An 18,942-nucleotide genomic window follows, 5' to 3' on the forward strand; every position below is an offset into this window, starting at 1 on the left:
AATAACTGCGGCTTGGGAGTCTTTCAGCCTTGGAAGTTCAATGCCAAAATAGGATGCGCTTTTCTCACTGTCTCCTGGTTCCTCTACGTACAGTCTGGTGACCTTGGAGACACTGTCTGATTGGGGAATCACGGGCTGGTCTCAGGTCTGCCTGGTGTGTGGTTCAAATTATTTCCACCTCTGTCCTTGCACAGGAATAGAAGTTGGGGACACCTGAGAGGCTTTCCTCACTTCTGACCAAGGCTAGATCCCAGACTAGAGCTTGGAAGGCAGGGAGGGAGCTGGCGAGAGGACAAGGATGGGCGGAGTGGCCCTGGGTTCCCTCTGGGATTCTGGCTCAGAGCCTCCAAGGGGTGCTCACTGGTAGCATCCCAAGGGGAAAGCATGGGCTTTGAAGCTGGACAAACCTGAAGTCTGAACTCTGGCCACTCACTTGCTAGCTGTGTCTCTTCATGTAAATCACTTAACCTTTCCGTTTTCTCCACAGCACACATGAGAGGGATGAAAATGCCTGCCCTGCAAGCCTGAAGACTTGATGCAGGCAGTGTGAACGCAGCCAGCACTGGGCTCTGCGTAGCTGCCGCTGTAGCCTTGACAGTCTCTGGGCACAGCAGGCGGCACCTGGCATGCTTATGGAACTTACAGAGGGCATTTTTCCCGCCAAGCCTTGGTCTCCTTATCCGTAAGAGGAGGAGTCAAGCCACATGACCCTAGAGTTCAAGAGCCGTGTGTTGGAGGCCCCAAGGTCAGAAAAATGACTGGGGTTGGAAAAGGAATGGGGAGGTTCTGGAACTTCCACCCCATCAAAACTGAGGAAATGCCTTTGTATCTCTTTTTCTGGTAGAATATAATAAGAAAGGTTTTTCTGTTTTAAAAAGTTAAGGATTTAACTGCTTTAAAGATGGAAAGATGGAGTAGCCTCTTCTTGCTCCAGCGTATTATGGGGTCTGCAATGGAGGACTGTTTACCAGATCTGAGGCTGCCAAACTTCTAATAACCAGAGGGGAACATCAATGGAACAAAAGTGGGCACCATCCCTAGGGAAGCCTGGAGGTGGGGCACAGTCACAGGCTGCTAGGACAAGCCCCATCACCCCATTACTCTGCAGCTCCCTTTCCCAGCCAGCCGGTCACTATGGGGGATTCTGGTTCACACACCTACAGGGGCACGGCTGGGGGTTAATATTCTGTTCTTGGAAGACTGACTAAGAGCTTGTCATAGACAGCTGACTAGATGAAAGTTTCCTGGAGAAATACCTTAGGATTGCTCATAGATACTTGTGTCACTGGGGCTTTTTGAAGCTTTAAGGAACTATTGCTACAGTGTGAGAATCTAAGGGAGGATAGTCCCTGACAAGCAGACTAAGGCAGGGTTTTTCTATTTGTTGTCGGACTTTGGAAATATAGTAATATATAATGTATGGATTTGTACATATTCATTTTTCAAGTAAAGTCAGCAAGGCAACACACATAAACTATTATGGAGTCTTGATACAGTACCACTTTCATGAAGAGAACAGAACTTGGGAAGTTGGGTGTCTTCTTCAGGTTCTTGATCACCACTGACTCGACCCTTTCCCCCCCACACTCCACAATGAGACTCGGGGAGGTGATAGACGCCATCTGGTAATTCTTCATATTTCTTAAGCCCCAAGCTAGAATCTAAGAAAACAATATAAAGAGAAGGGAAGAAAACCCAGCATGTTAAAAATATTCAAAAGGAAACATTCTTTCTTAATAACTGGTAAATTCTTTAAGATGGACTTGTACCGATTTGCCTCAAATCTCTGAGGATGTAATGCTAGAAAGACTGGAGGTCAGACAGAGAAAGTGTTTTTGCCCATTTTCTTCCCTTATCTGAGCGGATAAAGAGCAGAGCAGATAAGAGCGCGGGGATCAAATCCTGGCTGCACCACAGCTCTGAAAACTCTGGCAAGTTAGTAACCTCTCTGGCTCAGCTACAAAAGGAGCTGAAAGTATTCCCCATCATAGGGTTATTCTGAGGATCAAGTGTAAAACTCTTAACACAGAGTCTGACCTGCAGGCATTTATTCAAAAATAAGAGCTGTAGTTTAAAGTCATCTGTCTCAGTCTTATTAGCAAGGCAGCCTGAGGATGGAAACCTCCAAGTAACAGCTTGCTGACTGGACAAACAGGGAGCCCTCACTAGTAGGCAGGATGCTGTCCATCAAGTTCCCTCCACCTGTATCTGCTCAGACTGCCCGACACGTCACCATTTCCCATTCTTCCCATCCCTCCCTCCACCTCCTCCTCAGGTCCCCTTTTCTCAGCACACACAGAATGCTGCTCTGAGTCCATCTTCTCTCTCCCAGTTCTCCAGTTGACCCGGGAAACCTAGAAATCCACTGGCTCCCAGTAAATGGGAATTCTAAATTCCCTCAGCAATATTGGGATTAACTTGTTTTTATTGCTTTGATGAGTATTCTATTTTCCATGAATATTTCTTTTTGTGGACAAATTCTAAAGGAAGTTGGAGACATTCCTATACAAAAGATTCCAGTTGGGTGGCCACATCCATTTGATCTGACCAATAAAACAGAGCAAGCAGCATACCTCAATAGCAGTGAGCTGAACCACAGGCCTGATGCCCTGGGGGACCATGTACAGATTTGGTGCCCTTTGCGAGGGAAGAATGGGAAGGTTGGAGCCATCCTGTGAAACAAACATGGAAAAGTCAATGCCTCCCTTTGGTTCAAGTAAACAGTGTCTGGAGTTGTTAACAAGTGTTTTAATTGGCCACTCTGAAAAAAATGTATGAGTGAGAACTCAGTAAGTACCTTGTGCCTCAGGATCAACTCTGCAGTTACAAGGACATCCCCACAGGTTCTGTCTCCATTCATCACTGGGTACCAGAGAAGTTTGGGAGTGATGTCCATTTCTGAGTCTAGTTTCACCAGAGGAGAGCACATGCTTCGCCCTAAAAATTCATCTTTGCCCTAGAGAAACAAGCACTCCTGAAATTCTCTGACAAACACCCTTATAAATCTCCATCATTCCCTAAATCATCTTAGAAATGCTAAATTACTTACCACTTGGTCATTGTCAAAAAGTTCGATGATAACCTTGGGTGGGTTCTGTAGGATGGTTTGGGGTTCCCCGTAAATTTCAATTTCATCGAATATAATCGTTTGGTCCCATGTCGGATTCAGAGTTGAGTGGACGATCTCAGTGGTTTTACTTCGGTGAAGGAAGGAGACATGAGCATATGGATCTAAAACAGAAAAAAAAGAGTAACAGTGGGCCATGGCTGAGGTCTGAAACCATAAAACTCCTGGAAGAAAACATAGGGGTAGGCTCCTTGACACTGACTTGGCCATAGTTTTTTAATTTGATCCAACAAAGGCAACAAAAGCAAAAATAAACAAATGGAATTAACTCAAACTAAAAAGGTTTCCGTGCAGCAAGGTGAATCACCAACAAAATGAAAGGCAAACTATAGATGCATGAAGAAAAAGTATCTATCTATCTAGGTAGATACATACATACAATAAAATATAATTCAGCCTTAAAAAAGAAGGAAATTTTGCCATTTGTGACAACATGCAGGAACCTGGATGGCTTAAGTGAAATAAGCCAGACACAGAAAGACAGATACTACAGGGTGTCATTTACATGTGAAACAGACAATTAACTCAAAGAAACAGAGAGGAAAACGGTGGTCCCAGCGGTGGCTGGGGGCAGGGGAAATGATATGAATTAAAGAGTATAAACTTCACCTGCAAGATGAATAAGGTCTGAGGATCCCGTGAATAACATGATGACTACAGTTAATACTTTTCGTATAACTGAAATCTGCTAAGAAAATACAACTTAAGTGTTTGTACCGACTCACAAAACGTAAATTTGAGAGACGATGAATGTGTTCACTCAACTGTGGGAACCCTTTCACAAGGAGTACATATGTCAAATCATCACGTTGTTCACTTTAAACTTTGCCAACTATACCTCACTACTACTGAAAATAGCTAAAGAAAAAAAAAAAAAAAAAGAAGTAACTTACTTCTCCATGCTTAATAATTTCACCAAACCTTTTTACAACTGCCTGGGAGCTGACCTCTGTGAGCAATACCCTGCTGTCTAACTTGGAAGCTTTTGCACAAGCTGAAAGGATGCCTAGCTTTAAGCATTGCAGCATCTTATGAATGGGATTCCTTGCTTTTACCCTGATGGTATATCTTCCGTTTCAAACTGCAAGGCATGTGCTTCGAGTTTTACGCAACTTTAGTCAAGAAATTAACTTTGACTTGCAATGATCGAGTGCCCCCTGGTGGTGAATATTCAAAAATGTCTTTAAAAACCATTCTGGAGCGGTATTAGAGCGGTAATCTGCTTTGTGAGAAAAGGAAAACCATTCACAAATGTTGGTTAATGTTAGTGCTCAGAACACACCTCACAATTGATGTGAGCATGCCAGAGTGTCAGGCAACTGGTCCTAGAGCTGGTTCCATAAGGGATGCTCTGCTGGCCTGCAGGTCCTGAAGTGGAATTCTCCTCCTATAGCTCAGGGAAATTAAAAGATGCTTGCTCCTTGGAAGAAAAGCTATGAAAAACCTAGACAGAGTATTGAAAAGCAGAGACATCTCTTTGCCTACAAAGGTCCCTATAGTCAAAGCTATGGTTTTTCAAGTAGTCATGTACAGCTATCAGAGTTGGACCATGAAAGAAGGCTGAGCACTGAAGAACTGATGCTTTCTAATTGTGGTGCTGGAGAAGACTCTTAAGAGTCCCTTGGACAGCAAGGAAATCAAACCAGCCAATCCTAAAGGAAATTAATCCTGAATATTCATTGGAAGGACTGATGTTGAAGGTGAAGCCATCTGATGTGAAGAGCCAACTCACTGGAAAAGACCCTGATGCTGGGAAAAATTGAGGGCAGGAGGAGAAGGGGTGACACAGGATGAGATGGTTGGGTAACGTCATCGACACAATGCACATGAGTCTGACCAAACTCCAGAATACAGGGAAGGACAGGGAAGCCGGGTCTGCTGCTGTCCATGAGGTCACAAAATGTGGGACACGACTGAGCAACTGAACACCACCACCACTAGCCCAGGGAGCCCAGGAGCTAGTTACACGAGCAACAGCACACAAATTCCCAAGCAGCAGGCGCCCAGAAGCTTCCTCTGAGAACCAGTCCAAAGGCAGCAAAACTAGGGTGTCAGTGTGACGGGTGATGAAGTCTCATGGCTTGTTGGTGCTGGAAATTTGGGGAGCAGGCAGCAGAGGAGGTCAAGATGGACTCCAAAGTAGGGAAATGGGTGAACTGGTGGTAATCATTTTGTCAACTTAGAGAGCTACGAAAAATATTTATATATACATAAATGTGCTGACTTGGCAATCAACCTAAGAGTTCTGGGGTAAAAAGAGAGCTGTGAGTATAAACAAGAGAGCAGAAACTACTTTTCTTCTTGGTGCTTTTCATCACTTAATCCCTTAATGATTATTAGTATTAAAAGGCCACATATCTTCTTCGGCACTCAGCAACTGTACTTGACAAACTCAGCCATTGTCTAATGATGGAGCCATTGACTTCATGCATATCAAACCACTTACTCTCAGTAACGAAAAGCTTTTTGTTGTTGTGCGAAATACCTCAAAGCATCCACTTGATGAAAAGTAGCGTCGAGCTAGCCTGCTGTGTAATAACATGTGAGATGGAGTCTTTTTTTCCTTTACCTGAAAAGCTATCCTTGTCTAGAGCCATGAGGTTTCTGGCTTGATAGATATAGCAGCGCAGGTGGTAAACGTAGACTCCTAAAAAGAACGGGATGCAGGTTACTTGTAAGAAACAGAACACTGTAAACCGCTATTTTTCTATTGGACATAACATGTATTTCATATAAATGGGTTGCCCAAATCCATTTCCCCACAATTTATACTGTATGTACAGAAGGTATACAGTGGTGACAATGTGTCTTCCAAGTGTTTCCTGCAAAATGAAGCATTGTAAAAATGCTACAGGAAGTTCATTGCAAGTGTATCAATCAGGAGAGCATACTCCTGGTATAAACTACCTGGATTTAGGGTACTGCTTGTCATTGCCGACCTTTAAAATGACACTGGGTCTCTAAGAGTTACTGAAATAGGGCTTTCTATATACCATTTCAGCACCAGATCTAGGAAACAGTTATCTGTTAAGTTTTTCTTTGATATTTCAAAGACTTTATACTCCTTCTCATTATTCTTTTAATACATAAACGACCCTCCCCACTACACTGCTACCCAACCCTGCCCCTGCAAACACACATAATTTGAGAGGCAGTAGAGTACTGTGATTCACTACACAAATTCTGGGCTTCTCTGGTGGATCAGACAGTAAAGAATCTGCTTGCAATACAGGAGACCCAGGTTCAATCCCTGGGTCGGGAAGATTCCCTGGAGAAGGGAAGGGCTACCCACTCCAGTATTCTTGCCTGGAGAATTCCATGGACAGAGGAACCTGGGTGGCTACAGTCCGTAGGATTCTAAAGAGTCAGATTGGTCTGAGCGACTAACACTTTCAGAGTATTGTGATTCACTATGCAAATGCTAGGAACCAGACTACTTCAGTTCAAATTTTATCTCTAGTGCCTACAAGCTACAAAATCTTGGTCAAATAATTTATTCTTTCTGTACTTGATTTCTTCCTGTGAAATTGGGAACAATAATGGTACCTGCCTTCTAGGGTTGTTATAAAAATTAAATGAGATAATATATGCACAGTACCTGGCCCATGCTAAGACTAATATAAGTATTTGCTGCTATTATTATAGAGTAGGTCTGCTTCATTCCAAAATTCCTGAAGGGTATCACTATAACCAACCTTAACTTTTTGAACTTTTTCAGTAATTAAAATAATCTTTGGAGGGCTCTTGATAGAAGGAGTAAATATCAGACAGGTTATGTTAAGATTAAATATTTGACCATACTCTACCCCAAATATAGCTATTAAAACTGTATTTTTAAAAATCACATTCATGATATGATGAAAATACAAGTCACATTTACATAAAAGGATTTTTAAAAAATCACATTTGGTGATTCATAGTTATCCTGAGATAAAAGTCATAGAAATGAAATTCACAAATACATGTTTAAGAAAGGTGGTAACGATAACCCTGTATGCGAGACAGCAAAAGAGACTCAGATGTATAGAACAGTCTTTTGGACTCTGTGGGAATGGGAGAGGGTGGGCTGATTTGGGAGAATGGCATTGAAACATGTATAATATCATATAAGAAACGAATCACCAGTCTAGGTTCAATGCAGGATACAGGATGCTTGGGGCTGGTGCACTGGGATAACCCAGAGGGATGGTATGGGGAGGGAGGTGGGAGGGGGGTTCAGGATGGGGAACACGTGTACCCCCGTGGCGGATTCATGTTGATGTATGGCAAAACCAATACAATATTGTAAAGTAATTAGCCTCCAATTAAAATAAATAAATTTAAATTAAAAAAAAAAAGACTTACTGTCAAAATTACAGGAAACAATGGGAGTGTTTGCTCCAAATACCGTGGTGGCGCTGTGCTTCTGTTTTTCTACGCTCTTTTCCTCTCCATCCTCGGTAGTGTCTGCGCCCTAAAATAAGAGGCAGGAAAACCAATCAGTAATGCCTAAAAATGAAGAGGTGAGAATTAGAAACAAATAGAATGGCCAGTTTTAAGAATTTTTCTTAATCCAGTCATTCCAATTTAAAAAATGAATGAAGCCCAGCACAGTGACCGAGTGGGAAGCTAGAGCCAGCCTTTCTACCTCAAGACTAGGTTTACCAAACCCACCCCTTGGGGGTGGAGGGGTGGGGGAAAGAAAAGTGAAAGTCACTCAGTCTGATTCTTTACGACCCCATGGACTGTACAGTCCATGGACTTTTCCAGGCCAGAATACTGGAGGGATCGAATCCAGGCCTCCCACATTACAGGTGGATTCTTTATCATCTGAGCCACCAGGGAAGCTCTGGGAGGTGGGGGGAGGAAAGCACAAAGGATACATAAGAGTATTAGGAGGAAGGGAGGAAGAAAAAGTGGTGGAGGAAGAACAGAGAAAGGTTAGCGTGTAGAAATATAAAAATAGGTTGTGTCCAAACACAAATTTCCAAAAATGGTCCCTGACCACCTCACTGATGTAAATCAATCACCACCATTTTCTTAATTCTTTTCTTCTACCATTCTGCTTTTTTCCTCGTTGCCTTTCTATTGTGCTTCCGTGTGAATCGTTCTCTGATTTTGTGAGCCAACCTTCTGTTTTCCTTCCTCTCACACCTGTATATTTAACTTTCTTGGCTTGTTGAACAGTGGTAGTTTCCAGAGTATGACCCAAAGAACCTAAGCTTGGAATGTTTGAATAGATGTCACCCATAGCAAAGGCTTTGGAACAGATACACTTGAAGAAAAAGCTAGGTGAACCAATATTAAACAGGCTTCTTAGAACCTTCCACGTGTCAATGGTCTATTTATTCTACATTGCTGAGCTCCTATGATGTGTGGCTTTCTACCAAATTAGGTGCAATCTTACAGTGGTGGAGTCGGTGGCCTTATATCCAACATGCATGTGTCTTCCCTCTGTGAATATAATTTGAATTTTGGCTATTTATTACTTACAAGGGCCCCTTCAAGTTTAAAGATGGCAGCTGCACCATGTGTTTCTGAAGGAGCCATTTTTCTCCTCCAGCGTCTGCGGCGAAAGGTATCTGAACTACGCTGTTTCCAGTGAAATTTCCAGCCAATTAGAGAAGCGTATTCCCAGCCCTCCCGGTCTTCAAATTCTGCCATGGCCTAAAAGAGAGGTAAAACATTTAACAATAATCATCACCATAACAATGTTCCTTATATTGACAAAGCAGTTTACCTGATCAATCAACAAATACGTATCAAAACTCTACTCTGGGCCAAAGCACCTTGCTAGAAGCCAGGGTACAACAGAGAACAAAAGAAACAGTCTCAGGACTTCCCTGGTGGTCCAGTGGTTAAGAATCTGCCTTGCAACGCAGAGGATGTGGGTTCGATCCCTGGTTGGGGAACCAGGATCCCACATGCTGCAGAGCAACTGAGCCTGTGTGCCCTTGTGTGCCACAAAAGATCCTGCATGACCCAACTAAGAATCGACACAGCCAAATAAATACATAAAATACTCAAAAAATGAACAGACAGGTTCTCTGCCCTTGCAGAGGTGATGGACCATGGGGATGCAGAGAGAACAGCAGCAACTGAAGTGAAATGAGATTTTGCCAAGGTGATGGCTATACCATCAGGAGGAGCCCCTTATTTAGACTCGGTAGCAGGGATGGGGTGGGGCATGAGGTCAGGGGTAAATCAAATGGATTCTTTTGCAATTTGCTTTCTATTTTCTCACTTCACTAGCTCATAAGCACACTGCTATTGTGATATAGTTTGGAAAACATTATTATCACCACTTTACATATGGAGGGAAGAAATGATGCCACCCTCCCCAGGGCTTAAGTGTTTAAGATAAAAACTACTATAGCTAATAAGTAAATCAGGGTATACTACTTCTAGAATAACTACTATAATGACTAAGGTAACTTTTATCGTAAAAACTATTTCTATTTAATTATCTCAGTTTTCAATGTTTTCTTCAATTCATTCAGCAAATGTAAGTGCCTACCACGCAGCACTGGTTAAGAGCTGAGGAAGCAGTGAAGAAAGAGATGGGGTCCTTGCCCTCCCGTAGCTGACATTTCAGTGGTAGAAACTTTACATAAATATCTTAAAAGTATGACTAGATTTGGTAGACGTAAAATAATAATGAATAATATTTATAATTTCAGAAATAAGAGCTTCACGTAGGTTATTAATGTAGGGGCTATTTTTTTCAACTTTAAATAAACAGAAAATCCAGGTCAAAGAAGATCTTGAAATTAACCCTCTAGCAGTGTTACTAGCAGCACCGAAAGATTTCATGAAGCCAGGAGTGAGGCAGGCTGGGGAACGTGATCAGTCTCTCGACAATACTCTGTAGAACTGGGCCGCGCTTCTGGTCTTCTGACTTGCCGCTCAGTGATCTTTCCACTTCATCTTGGCACTCTGATGTGGAAGAAGGGAGTCAAAGTGCCTCTAGAAACTTCTCACCCCATCAGGATAGGGCTGATTGCAAAACAAATATTCATTCATCAGCTTATTCATTCTACTCCATTATTTATTAGGAACAAGGTCCTGAGCTAGCAGAAAAGATATGATAAGAAGATGAGAATGGTCCCATCTTTGGAAGCATAGAAGAACTGAGAAGCTCACTGGCTAATAAAAAGCCACTTCATCACGTCTACTGTAAGTCAGGCACTTTGTGGAATAGAAAGAGTTCCTGTTTAGAATGAGCTTAGCCTGAGTTCACTCTACCACTTACTAGACATGTGGTGGTGGTTTAGTTGCTAAGTTGTGTCTGACTCCTTAGGAATCTGTGGACTATAGACTACCAGGCTCCCTTGTCCATGGGATTTCCCAGGCAAGAATACTGGAGTGGGTTGTCATTTCCTTCTCCAAGGGAATCTTTCCTGACCCAGCAATCAAACCCAGGTCTCCTGCATCGCAGGCAGATTCTTTACCAACTGAGCTACGCGGGTAGCCTGAAGCAAATCCATTTAACTTCTGTGAGGACTGTCTGTAAAATGAGAATGAAACGCAGATTTTGTGGGTTGGAGATGATATATAGTTGGTGTTTACCATCATAGAAGGAAAACAAAACATACCATTTACTATTGTTGTTAGTATTATTGTTCCACTCAATTTATTATTATTCCATTTAATCTTATAATTCCCTAATTAGATGCATGATATTATACCCATTTTGCAGATGAGAAAGGAGATGAAGCCAGGATTTGAATCCTTAGATGTCTTGTTCAAAGTCTTGAGCTACTGCCACTACTACAATATGCTACCAAAATAATTTCTGCTTCTATCAGTGCCTCTTGAGTGGTTCTCATTATTTAGCCTGCTTCAGAATCACCTGGAAGACTTAGTTGTTAAAACACAGAATGCTGGGCTTACCCCCCGAGTTCCTCAGTCAGTAGGTCAGGGGTAGGGGCACACTTTTAGAACCCTTGAGCAGGGTCTCAGGTAAATGGTTTCTGTAGAAACAGCCGGATTAACTGTGATTCTGAGTGATCTAGAAGAAAGAGCCACCTGCTCCCTCCCACTGCTCCTCTTACCCTTGCAGTACTCGAAGTGGATTGTGTTAAATCTTTCTTGCGTTTTCGGACCAGCCTTCGGCGTCTATGAGTATGATACATTTTTTCTGCTGCGACCCAGGATTTGGGCTTACTATCAGGAGGAATGGTAATGCCATACTCCCAGCCTGGAACAGAGTTGGTGAATGGTTATCCAAAAGAGATGCACTGGCCAGATTGCCAAATAAAGTTCAGCAATAAAGTTAAATAAAGTTCCAAGAAACACTCAGTCACTCTCTGTCCCCCTCCCAACATTATCCACTGTCCTGATTGAATGCCATTGCTCCTTTCACTCTTGTGCAATCAGCCAAACAGAATAAAGCCCTATTCCCCTGGATTCTTCCTCAAGAAGCTTCCTTTGTGGCCATGGGATTCATGGCCTCCATGTTTATACTTCCCAACATTCATGAAAATTGAATGCATCTAAGAATAAAGTTAGAACTGGACATGGAACAACAGACTGGTTCCAAATAGGAAAAGGAGTACGTCAAGGCTGTATATTGTCACCCTGCTTATTTAACTGATATGCAGAGTACATCATGAGAAACGCTGGGTTGGAAGAAGCAGAAGCTGTAATCAAGATTGGCAGGAGAAATATCGATAACCTCAGATATCAGATGACACCACCCTTATGGCAGAAAGTGAAGAGGAACTAAAAAGCCTCTTGATGAAAGTAAAAGTGGAGAGTGAAAAAGTTGGCTTGAAGCTCAACATTCAGAAAACTAAGATCATGGCATCTGGTCCCGTCACTTCATGGCAAATAGATGGGGAAACAGTGTCAGACTTTATTTTTCTGGGCTCCAAAATCACTGCAGATGGTGACTGCAGCCATGAGATTAAAAGACGTTTACTCCTTGGAAGAAAAGTTATGACCAACCTAGACAGCATATTGAAAAGCAGAGACATTACTTTGCCAACAAAGGTCCGTCTAGTCAAGGCTATGGTTTTTCCAGTGGTCATGTATGGATGTGAGAGTTGGACTGTGAAGAAAGCTGAGCGCCCCAAGAATTGATGCTTTTGAACTGTGGTGTTGGAGAAGACTCTTGAGAGTCCCTTGGACTGAAGGGAGATCCAACCAGTCCATCCTAAAGGAGATCAGTCCTGGGTGTTCTTTAGAAGGAATGATGCTAAAGCTCAAAAACTCCAGTACTTTGGCCACCTCATGAGAAGAGTTGACTCATTGGAAAAGACTCTGATGCTGGGAGGGATTGGGGGCAGGAGGAAAAGGGGACAACCGAGGATGAGATGTCTGGATGGTATCATTGACTCAATGGACATGAATTTGAATGAACTCCAGGAGTTGGTGCTGGACAGGGAGGCCTGGCGTGCTGCGATTCATGGGGTCGCAAAGAGCGCCTGAGCGAATGAACTGAACTGAAGAATAAAGTGGGGCTTCCCTGGTGGCTCAGTAGTAAAGAACCCACCTGCCAATGCATGGAGACAGAGGAGACGCAGGTTTGACCCCTGGGTTGGGAAGATCCCTGGAGGAGGGCATGACAACCCACTCCAGTATTCTTGTCTGGAGAATCCCAAGGACAGAGGAGCCTGGTGGGCTATAGTCCATGGGGTTGCAAAGAGTCAGACACGACTGAGCTGCCCTCACACAAGAATAAAGCCCACTATGAGAGGCATTTGGGAACAGTGATAAAGGGCATGACCTGTGTAGTAACAGACTGGGTCCAAATCCCAGCATCTCCTTGTGTGAACTGTTAATCTGCTGGGGGCCAAATGTCCCCAGCATAAAGGTAAAAAATATTAATTCCTTTTTCAAAAGAATCAAAATAATGCAAGCAAAGCATGAGGACCATGATCAGCACACAGTTTGCACTCCAACAACGTTAACTATTATTAGAAGGGCCGGTGTGTGCATCCAGATCAAGAAACTTATAACCTATTTGAAATCTTCCTTATTAGTGGTAGTTGTTTCTGTGTACTAGTTCTTCAGAAGAAATTTAAAGATCAAATTTTCTCTTTAGACAATTCTGAATGCTTTAGTTCCATTTAATGTTAGATTTCTAGCCATAGAAAAGGATAAGCATCATTACCAGAAGCTATGTCAATAATCTGCCCTACTGCTGAATAGGATGACCTTTTAGGCATTCTGCAGTTCTTCTTTCCGAGGCAGGGGGCTCCTGAGTTAGTGTGACGTTCCCAGGGCGGGTATGGCGTGGTTAGAATAGAGAAACTTGAAACTCCAACCCCCTCCCAAATTCTCATTGGATCCCTGGCATCTTGAAGCCCAGCTGCCTGGGAGCCTATCACCTTGTATCTTGAGAGCCTACCACCCTGCCCTTGGCCAAGCACCTGCTTGTCTTCCAGACACCTGACCCCCCTCCTGTCTTAGACCAGAAGACAGGAAACTCTTCCCTCCCATGGAAACTTGACTTTAACCAAGGCATTGCTGGAGAGCCCCTGGTCAGGTAATAGGTCTGAAATGTTACCTTTCTCATCCACTGCACGATTAATGTCATAGACCCATGCATCATCCTCCCATTCCCAGCCTGGAGGGCAAGTGAGCTCGCTCGGTGATGCTGCTTTATCGCCGTTCTTTACAAAAAACAAACAAACAAAAACAACAAAGAGAAAGAAGCCACAGTGTTAAATAAGAGGCAAATGTGAGATAGGATTCCTCACACTTAACTATAGATTCACATGCTAATTTGATACCTTCATAGGCAATCTTTTCAGAAAAATTCCTAATCTATACACAATTGCCAAACAGTAACTCGTTGTTAAAAGAATACTTTGTTTTTATTATTAAGGGATATGTTATGCTAAACCATGGGAAACTGTTTTTTGTAAGTTAAAAATGGTAAAAGATCAGCAATTTCATATGGTTCAACTTAGTATTATGAAATGATGCAACTCTTATGAGGGGTTATATTGCGAAGAACCCATCAGAGATGGACAGAGCATGAAAAATAGGTGTTTTCAAATGCGGGATAATGCTATAGGAAGCTGTAGATGCTAATCATGTAACACTGAGCAAAGTTTATGTGAAAATATTGATAAATTCTATATTCAAACTGATAGAAGTATGAAAAAGAAGTACATAGTAAATGAAATAAAGGAGATAAACACAGAAAAATAGCTTCACTTTAAGAGTGTGAAAATTGAACAACAGGAGACCATCTATTCATGTACTGACAAAGATGTTAAAGTGGGATGGTGTGTGTCTAGGAAAAAAACGTCCTTTCTTCTGTTGCTGGAAATATAAATTTGTACAGCCTCTTTGAAAGTGATTTGCCAATATTTGTCAAAATTTTACATGCACTGAAACTTTGACCAAGCTAGGGACCTCTCCTACAGGCAAACTTTCCTAAGTGGATAAGAATGTATGTAGAAGGATGTTCACTGTCACATGACTCATAAAAAACAAAGACTGTAAAAAAAAAAAAAAAAACCAACCTAAATGTCAAAGAGAGGATCAGTTAAATTATAGAGGGGTGCATATAATCCAACACTCTGAAGAAATTTTTTTAAAAACTCAAGATGTCCAAGACACATTATAATGAAAATACAAGTGAAAAATACAAGTTGTGGAACTGTGCCTGTGACACAATTCTATTCAGGTGGGTAAAAAAAAAAGAAGTTATTGTATAGCAACAGAAAACTGCTATCTGTGGTTCAATGGTTATCTCAAAGTAGGGGATAGGGATCAAGGAGGATAATTACTTTTATGCTGTTTGACTATTCCAAAGACACGAGAATTCAATTTATGGTTTTAAAAGCTAGTTACATAATACAGTAAAAAAAAAAAAAAACACCGCACAACCCAGACTTTGAAAGTGAAAGTGACAGTCGCTCGGTGGTATCCGACTCTTTGCGACGCCACTGACTGTACAGTCCATGGAATTCTCCAGGCCAGAATACTGGAGTGGGTAGACTTTCCCTTCTCCAGGGGATCTACCCAAACCAGGGATCGAACCCAGGTCTCCGTGTCCCAATACCTAGTTAAAATAGGCTCCGTGTATTTTCTATAGGAAATAATTATGGATGTGCTTTGCAGGCTCAAGTTGTAAAGGAGAGACTGTTCAGAACATGAGATGAGGCATTAGAGCGGGGAGCCCCGCCGTGTGCCTGGTGATGGTTTCTCGGAGCCGACACAGGAGAGGCGCTCTCACCGCATCCGTGTAGGTGTCCTCCGCCGGCTTCCACTCGCCCCCGGGGTAGCGACTCTCGTTCTGGTACACTTCATCTGTGAACTCTGTGTGACCCGCATCCGCCTCGGTCAGCAAGCTGTGGGGGAAGAGGCTCGTGTTACCAACGGAGAAACCGTACCAAAGGTGGTCGCTGCCCACCCCAGCTATTTCCAATGGCCGGAAAACATCTCCCGCCCTGGGGTGGCCCCCTGTTCCTTCCTCGCCCTTACCCTACTGGGTTCCCCACTCCAAGCTCCTTTTAGTACTAATAGCTTTTGACATTCCTTTGAAGAAGGGCGGCTGGAACAAGGAGACCTAAATTACAGAGAACGTCTCAAATTAGCAGCGTTGCTTCTGCTCAGTAATTAGGGTGGGGACTGGGAAAGCGGCCGTTGTGGGCAGCTCCTTCTAGGGACCTGGCTTCTGTTGCTGGGTCAGGTCAGGGCCCTTCAGCGTCTTCTCAGCCTGACTTCTGGCTAACAGTTCAAAAGAACAGAGAGTCATCTTCTTTCCTATTTTAAAAATGGGATGGAGACGGTCTCATGGGCCAAGTGTGGAAACCTTTCACTCGGGCTTTGCTTGGTCTAGGTAACACAAACTGAAGGAAGGGGTTTACATTTTCTGGATAGTTCCTTGGTAGGAATGGCAGCCAAACCAGGTCATTTTAGACTCTACGGTCTATTTGGCCAGTTGAGAAATCTATATTGCCTCCCTGTCATGCCAACTTTCCTCCTGGTTTTGGAACAACCCACAGAAGAAAGTACAGAGGTTCCAACTTTGGCTTTTAAGTTTTCTGCCAGGTATCTGCTCAGCTAAGATTTCTTTTTTCCTTTTACTGTCTCTCCATCTTTTCCCTGCTGTATCCTCCCCTAGAATCAAGTGCTGGAGGGAACAGAAAACAAAAAGTTCCCACCCTTTGTATAAGCTGGGCTTCTCCATCGCTTCTCTGACTGCTGTTTCTGGGGTCCCATCCAGCTCTGACAAACTCTGACCTTCAGCTTTTCCAGTTCCAATTCCTCCAGCCTTTTCCAGGCCTCACTAACCTTCCTTCCTTCCTTCTAATTCAATCCCGTTTCCTCTCTTCTCACCAGCAACCCCAATTCTACCCCCAAAAGGCCGTCTTAGGTTAAAAGTTAAAGTGAAAGTCCCTCAGTCATGTCTGACTCTTTGCGACCCCATGGACTATACAGTTCATGGAATTCTCCAGGCCAGAATACTGGAGTGGGTAGCCTTTCCCTTCTCCAAGAGATCTTCCCAACCCAGGGTTCAAACCGAGGTCTCCCACAATCCAGGCAGACTCTTTATCAGCTGAGCCACGAGGGAAGACCTTCAAAGGTTAAAAGTAATTGTAAGCAAATATGTAACAGACCAGACCCAGCACACTTCTTTCCCTCCTTCCCTAATGCTGTGTGCTTATAGAAAGCAAATGTGGACAGAAAGAACAAACTCTAGCTTGAGGTCTTCAACTCCAACTTCACAAGCTTGTTTCCTCCAAAAGTAAGTACGCTGTTCTGAGGTGGAAAGAAGAGTGTTCTGGCTCCAAAGCTTCTGGCAACTCAGAAACCACCCTTTGGTTTCCTCTAGACTCCAGGGGACACATACTTGCCCCCTCTACTGTTTCTTTCTTTTGAATAATAGCCTTTGAGATGTAACTCATATACCCTACAACTCATCCATTTAAAGTGGGCCATCTGTTTTCTGCAGACCTTCCAGCATATTGGTTTAGAACTGCTTTTGGCACCCAGGCTAGACTTGACTTCCAGCCCTGTCTATGCCACTCAGCCACAGTCTGTATGCCTTTGGACAAGTGACTTAGTCTCTCCATGTCTGTTTCATCTTTAAAGTGGAGATAACACTGTTTTTTTTGTTGGGAACTTTTTGTTGAGAGATATTCTTTGTGCACCCCACTCCAGTACTCTTGCCTGGAAAATCCCATGGACGGAGGAGCCTGGTAGGCTGCAGTCCATGGGGTTTCTAAGAGTTGGACAGGACCTCACTTTGACTTTTCACTTTCATGCACTGGAGAAGGAAATGGCAACCCACTCCAGTGTTCTTGCCTGGAGAATCCCAGGGATGGGGGAGCCTGGTGGGCTGCTGTCTATGGGGTCGCACAGAGTCTGACACCACTGAAGCGACTTAGCAGCAGCAGCAGCATTCTTTGTGTGTGTCTTGCATTTCTAAACATAGGCTCCACAACTTTTGTTACAAACTATCTTTTCAAGGATGTTTATATGAGGAATAACCTCAAAACATGCAGTGTTTCTCTCCAGAGCAAAGAGCCAGCATGCTTACTACACATTATAAATGATTTGGGTGCCCTAAGCTCAGGATGCCTGTTACCCAATCCTCTTCATGTACCCGTGTCACCTGGCCCTTTTCTGTCACCCTCTAGGAACCGGGGCTCAGAGAATGAGAACAAATATTGATACTCTGGTACTGCTCTTTGCAGCGGGCCCTTTGTCTCTGCTTTGGGAGTCTAAAGTCTCCTGGCAACCTTCACAAAATTGTGGCAGGAGACCTAGCTAGCTTGCAAGGAAGATAAAAAATCTCAGGCTCTTCATGATTTTTGACACTACCTATCTTGGATTGCAATCCAGATTTTTTTAAATGACACATTGCTTGACACATTCACATGTAATATGCTCTCAGTTATGTTGGTACCAAGTGCTTTTTTATATTTTTTGTTTTATTATGAAATATCGATGACATCATTCAAGCTTCTATGAGTTTCTGTGGACTAACTTCTGCTCAGCGAGTGTTATATATAAATTTGATCAAGAAAGATGATAGGGAAGATTCATTTAGCAGTTTCTCAGCAAAGACACCATTACCATCCTTTTTTCCTCAGAAAATAGAAAACTTACCTTCTTTCAGGATCAACTATCCAATCTCCTTCCCATTCCCAGCCTTTTGGAGGCAAAAAGAATTCCCTCTTGAGTTTTATTTTTCCTGTGACATCGGAAAATTTATGACGACCCACTAATCCGGAAGTGCCCCATTTTCCAAACATGAGAGCTTGATTTTCATACTATTAAAAAGAAATTGGAGAAACATAATCAGGGAGCAAGAAATAAAGCCAACATATAAATTTTCAGGTCCATCTAGGACTTAGGCTAAACAATGAGAAGTGAAAAAGCTTTATATTCAGAAGGTATGGACCTAAGTTGGACTATTACTGATTTTGCAACCTTGGGTAAATCATTCATCTCTCTAAGACTCAGTGTTCGCATCTGTAAACTGAGGATAATACTCCCTTTCTCATAGGATTATTCTGAAGCTCAAATGTACAAATGATTGATTGTGAGAGCGCTTTATAAACACTGATATATCACGCAAGTTGTTTCCACCATTATTTTGAACGGCTCCAAATAGTTCTCTGAACCTTTTAGATACCTACAAAAGCCCTCAATTTATGAACATGTAGTCTTCTAAAAGTTTACTTATAAGTCGGCTGCCTAGAACATGGGGCACATTTCCCCACAGAAACAATATTAGAATTAATGGTATATTTTCTAGGCAGCACAAAGGACCCATCTGAAACATGAAGGTCCTTTAGTACCCAGCCTCTACGTGGTCAAAAAGTTCTGAGCCTTCGCTGCTTCTTGAGTATGGTGAGTAGGCC

General features: G+C 42.9%; 1 protein-coding gene across 2 annotated transcripts in view; it reads right to left on the minus strand.

Moving 5' to 3' along the window:
* Positions 1-18,942, minus strand: part of MYOF (myoferlin) — a 177,808-nt gene that overhangs the window by 38,491 nt on the left and 120,375 nt on the right. For both annotated transcript variants that reach the window (XM_040254539.1, XM_040254538.1), the window contains 11 exons: positions 18,185-18,348; positions 15,303-15,417; positions 13,620-13,725; positions 11,161-11,306; positions 8,600-8,773; positions 7,472-7,580; positions 5,697-5,774; positions 3,050-3,231; positions 2,798-2,956; positions 2,574-2,672; positions 1,500-1,661 (listed from right to left, as the gene is read on the minus strand). In XM_040254539.1, coding sequence (XP_040110473.1) covers positions 1,500-1,661; positions 2,574-2,672; positions 2,798-2,956; positions 3,050-3,231; positions 5,697-5,774; positions 7,472-7,580; positions 8,600-8,773; positions 11,161-11,306; positions 13,620-13,725; positions 15,303-15,417; positions 18,185-18,348 — 1,494 coding nt within the window. The remainder of the gene's footprint in view (positions 1-1,499; positions 1,662-2,573; positions 2,673-2,797; positions 2,957-3,049; positions 3,232-5,696; positions 5,775-7,471; positions 7,581-8,599; positions 8,774-11,160; positions 11,307-13,619; positions 13,726-15,302; positions 15,418-18,184; positions 18,349-18,942) is intronic.

This window comes from Oryx dammah, unplaced genomic scaffold (assembly GCF_014754425.2).
Source record: "Oryx dammah isolate SB20612 unplaced genomic scaffold, SCBI_Odam_1.1 HiC_scaffold_14, whole genome shotgun sequence".
Lineage (NCBI taxonomy): Eukaryota > Metazoa > Chordata > Mammalia > Artiodactyla > Bovidae > Oryx > Oryx dammah.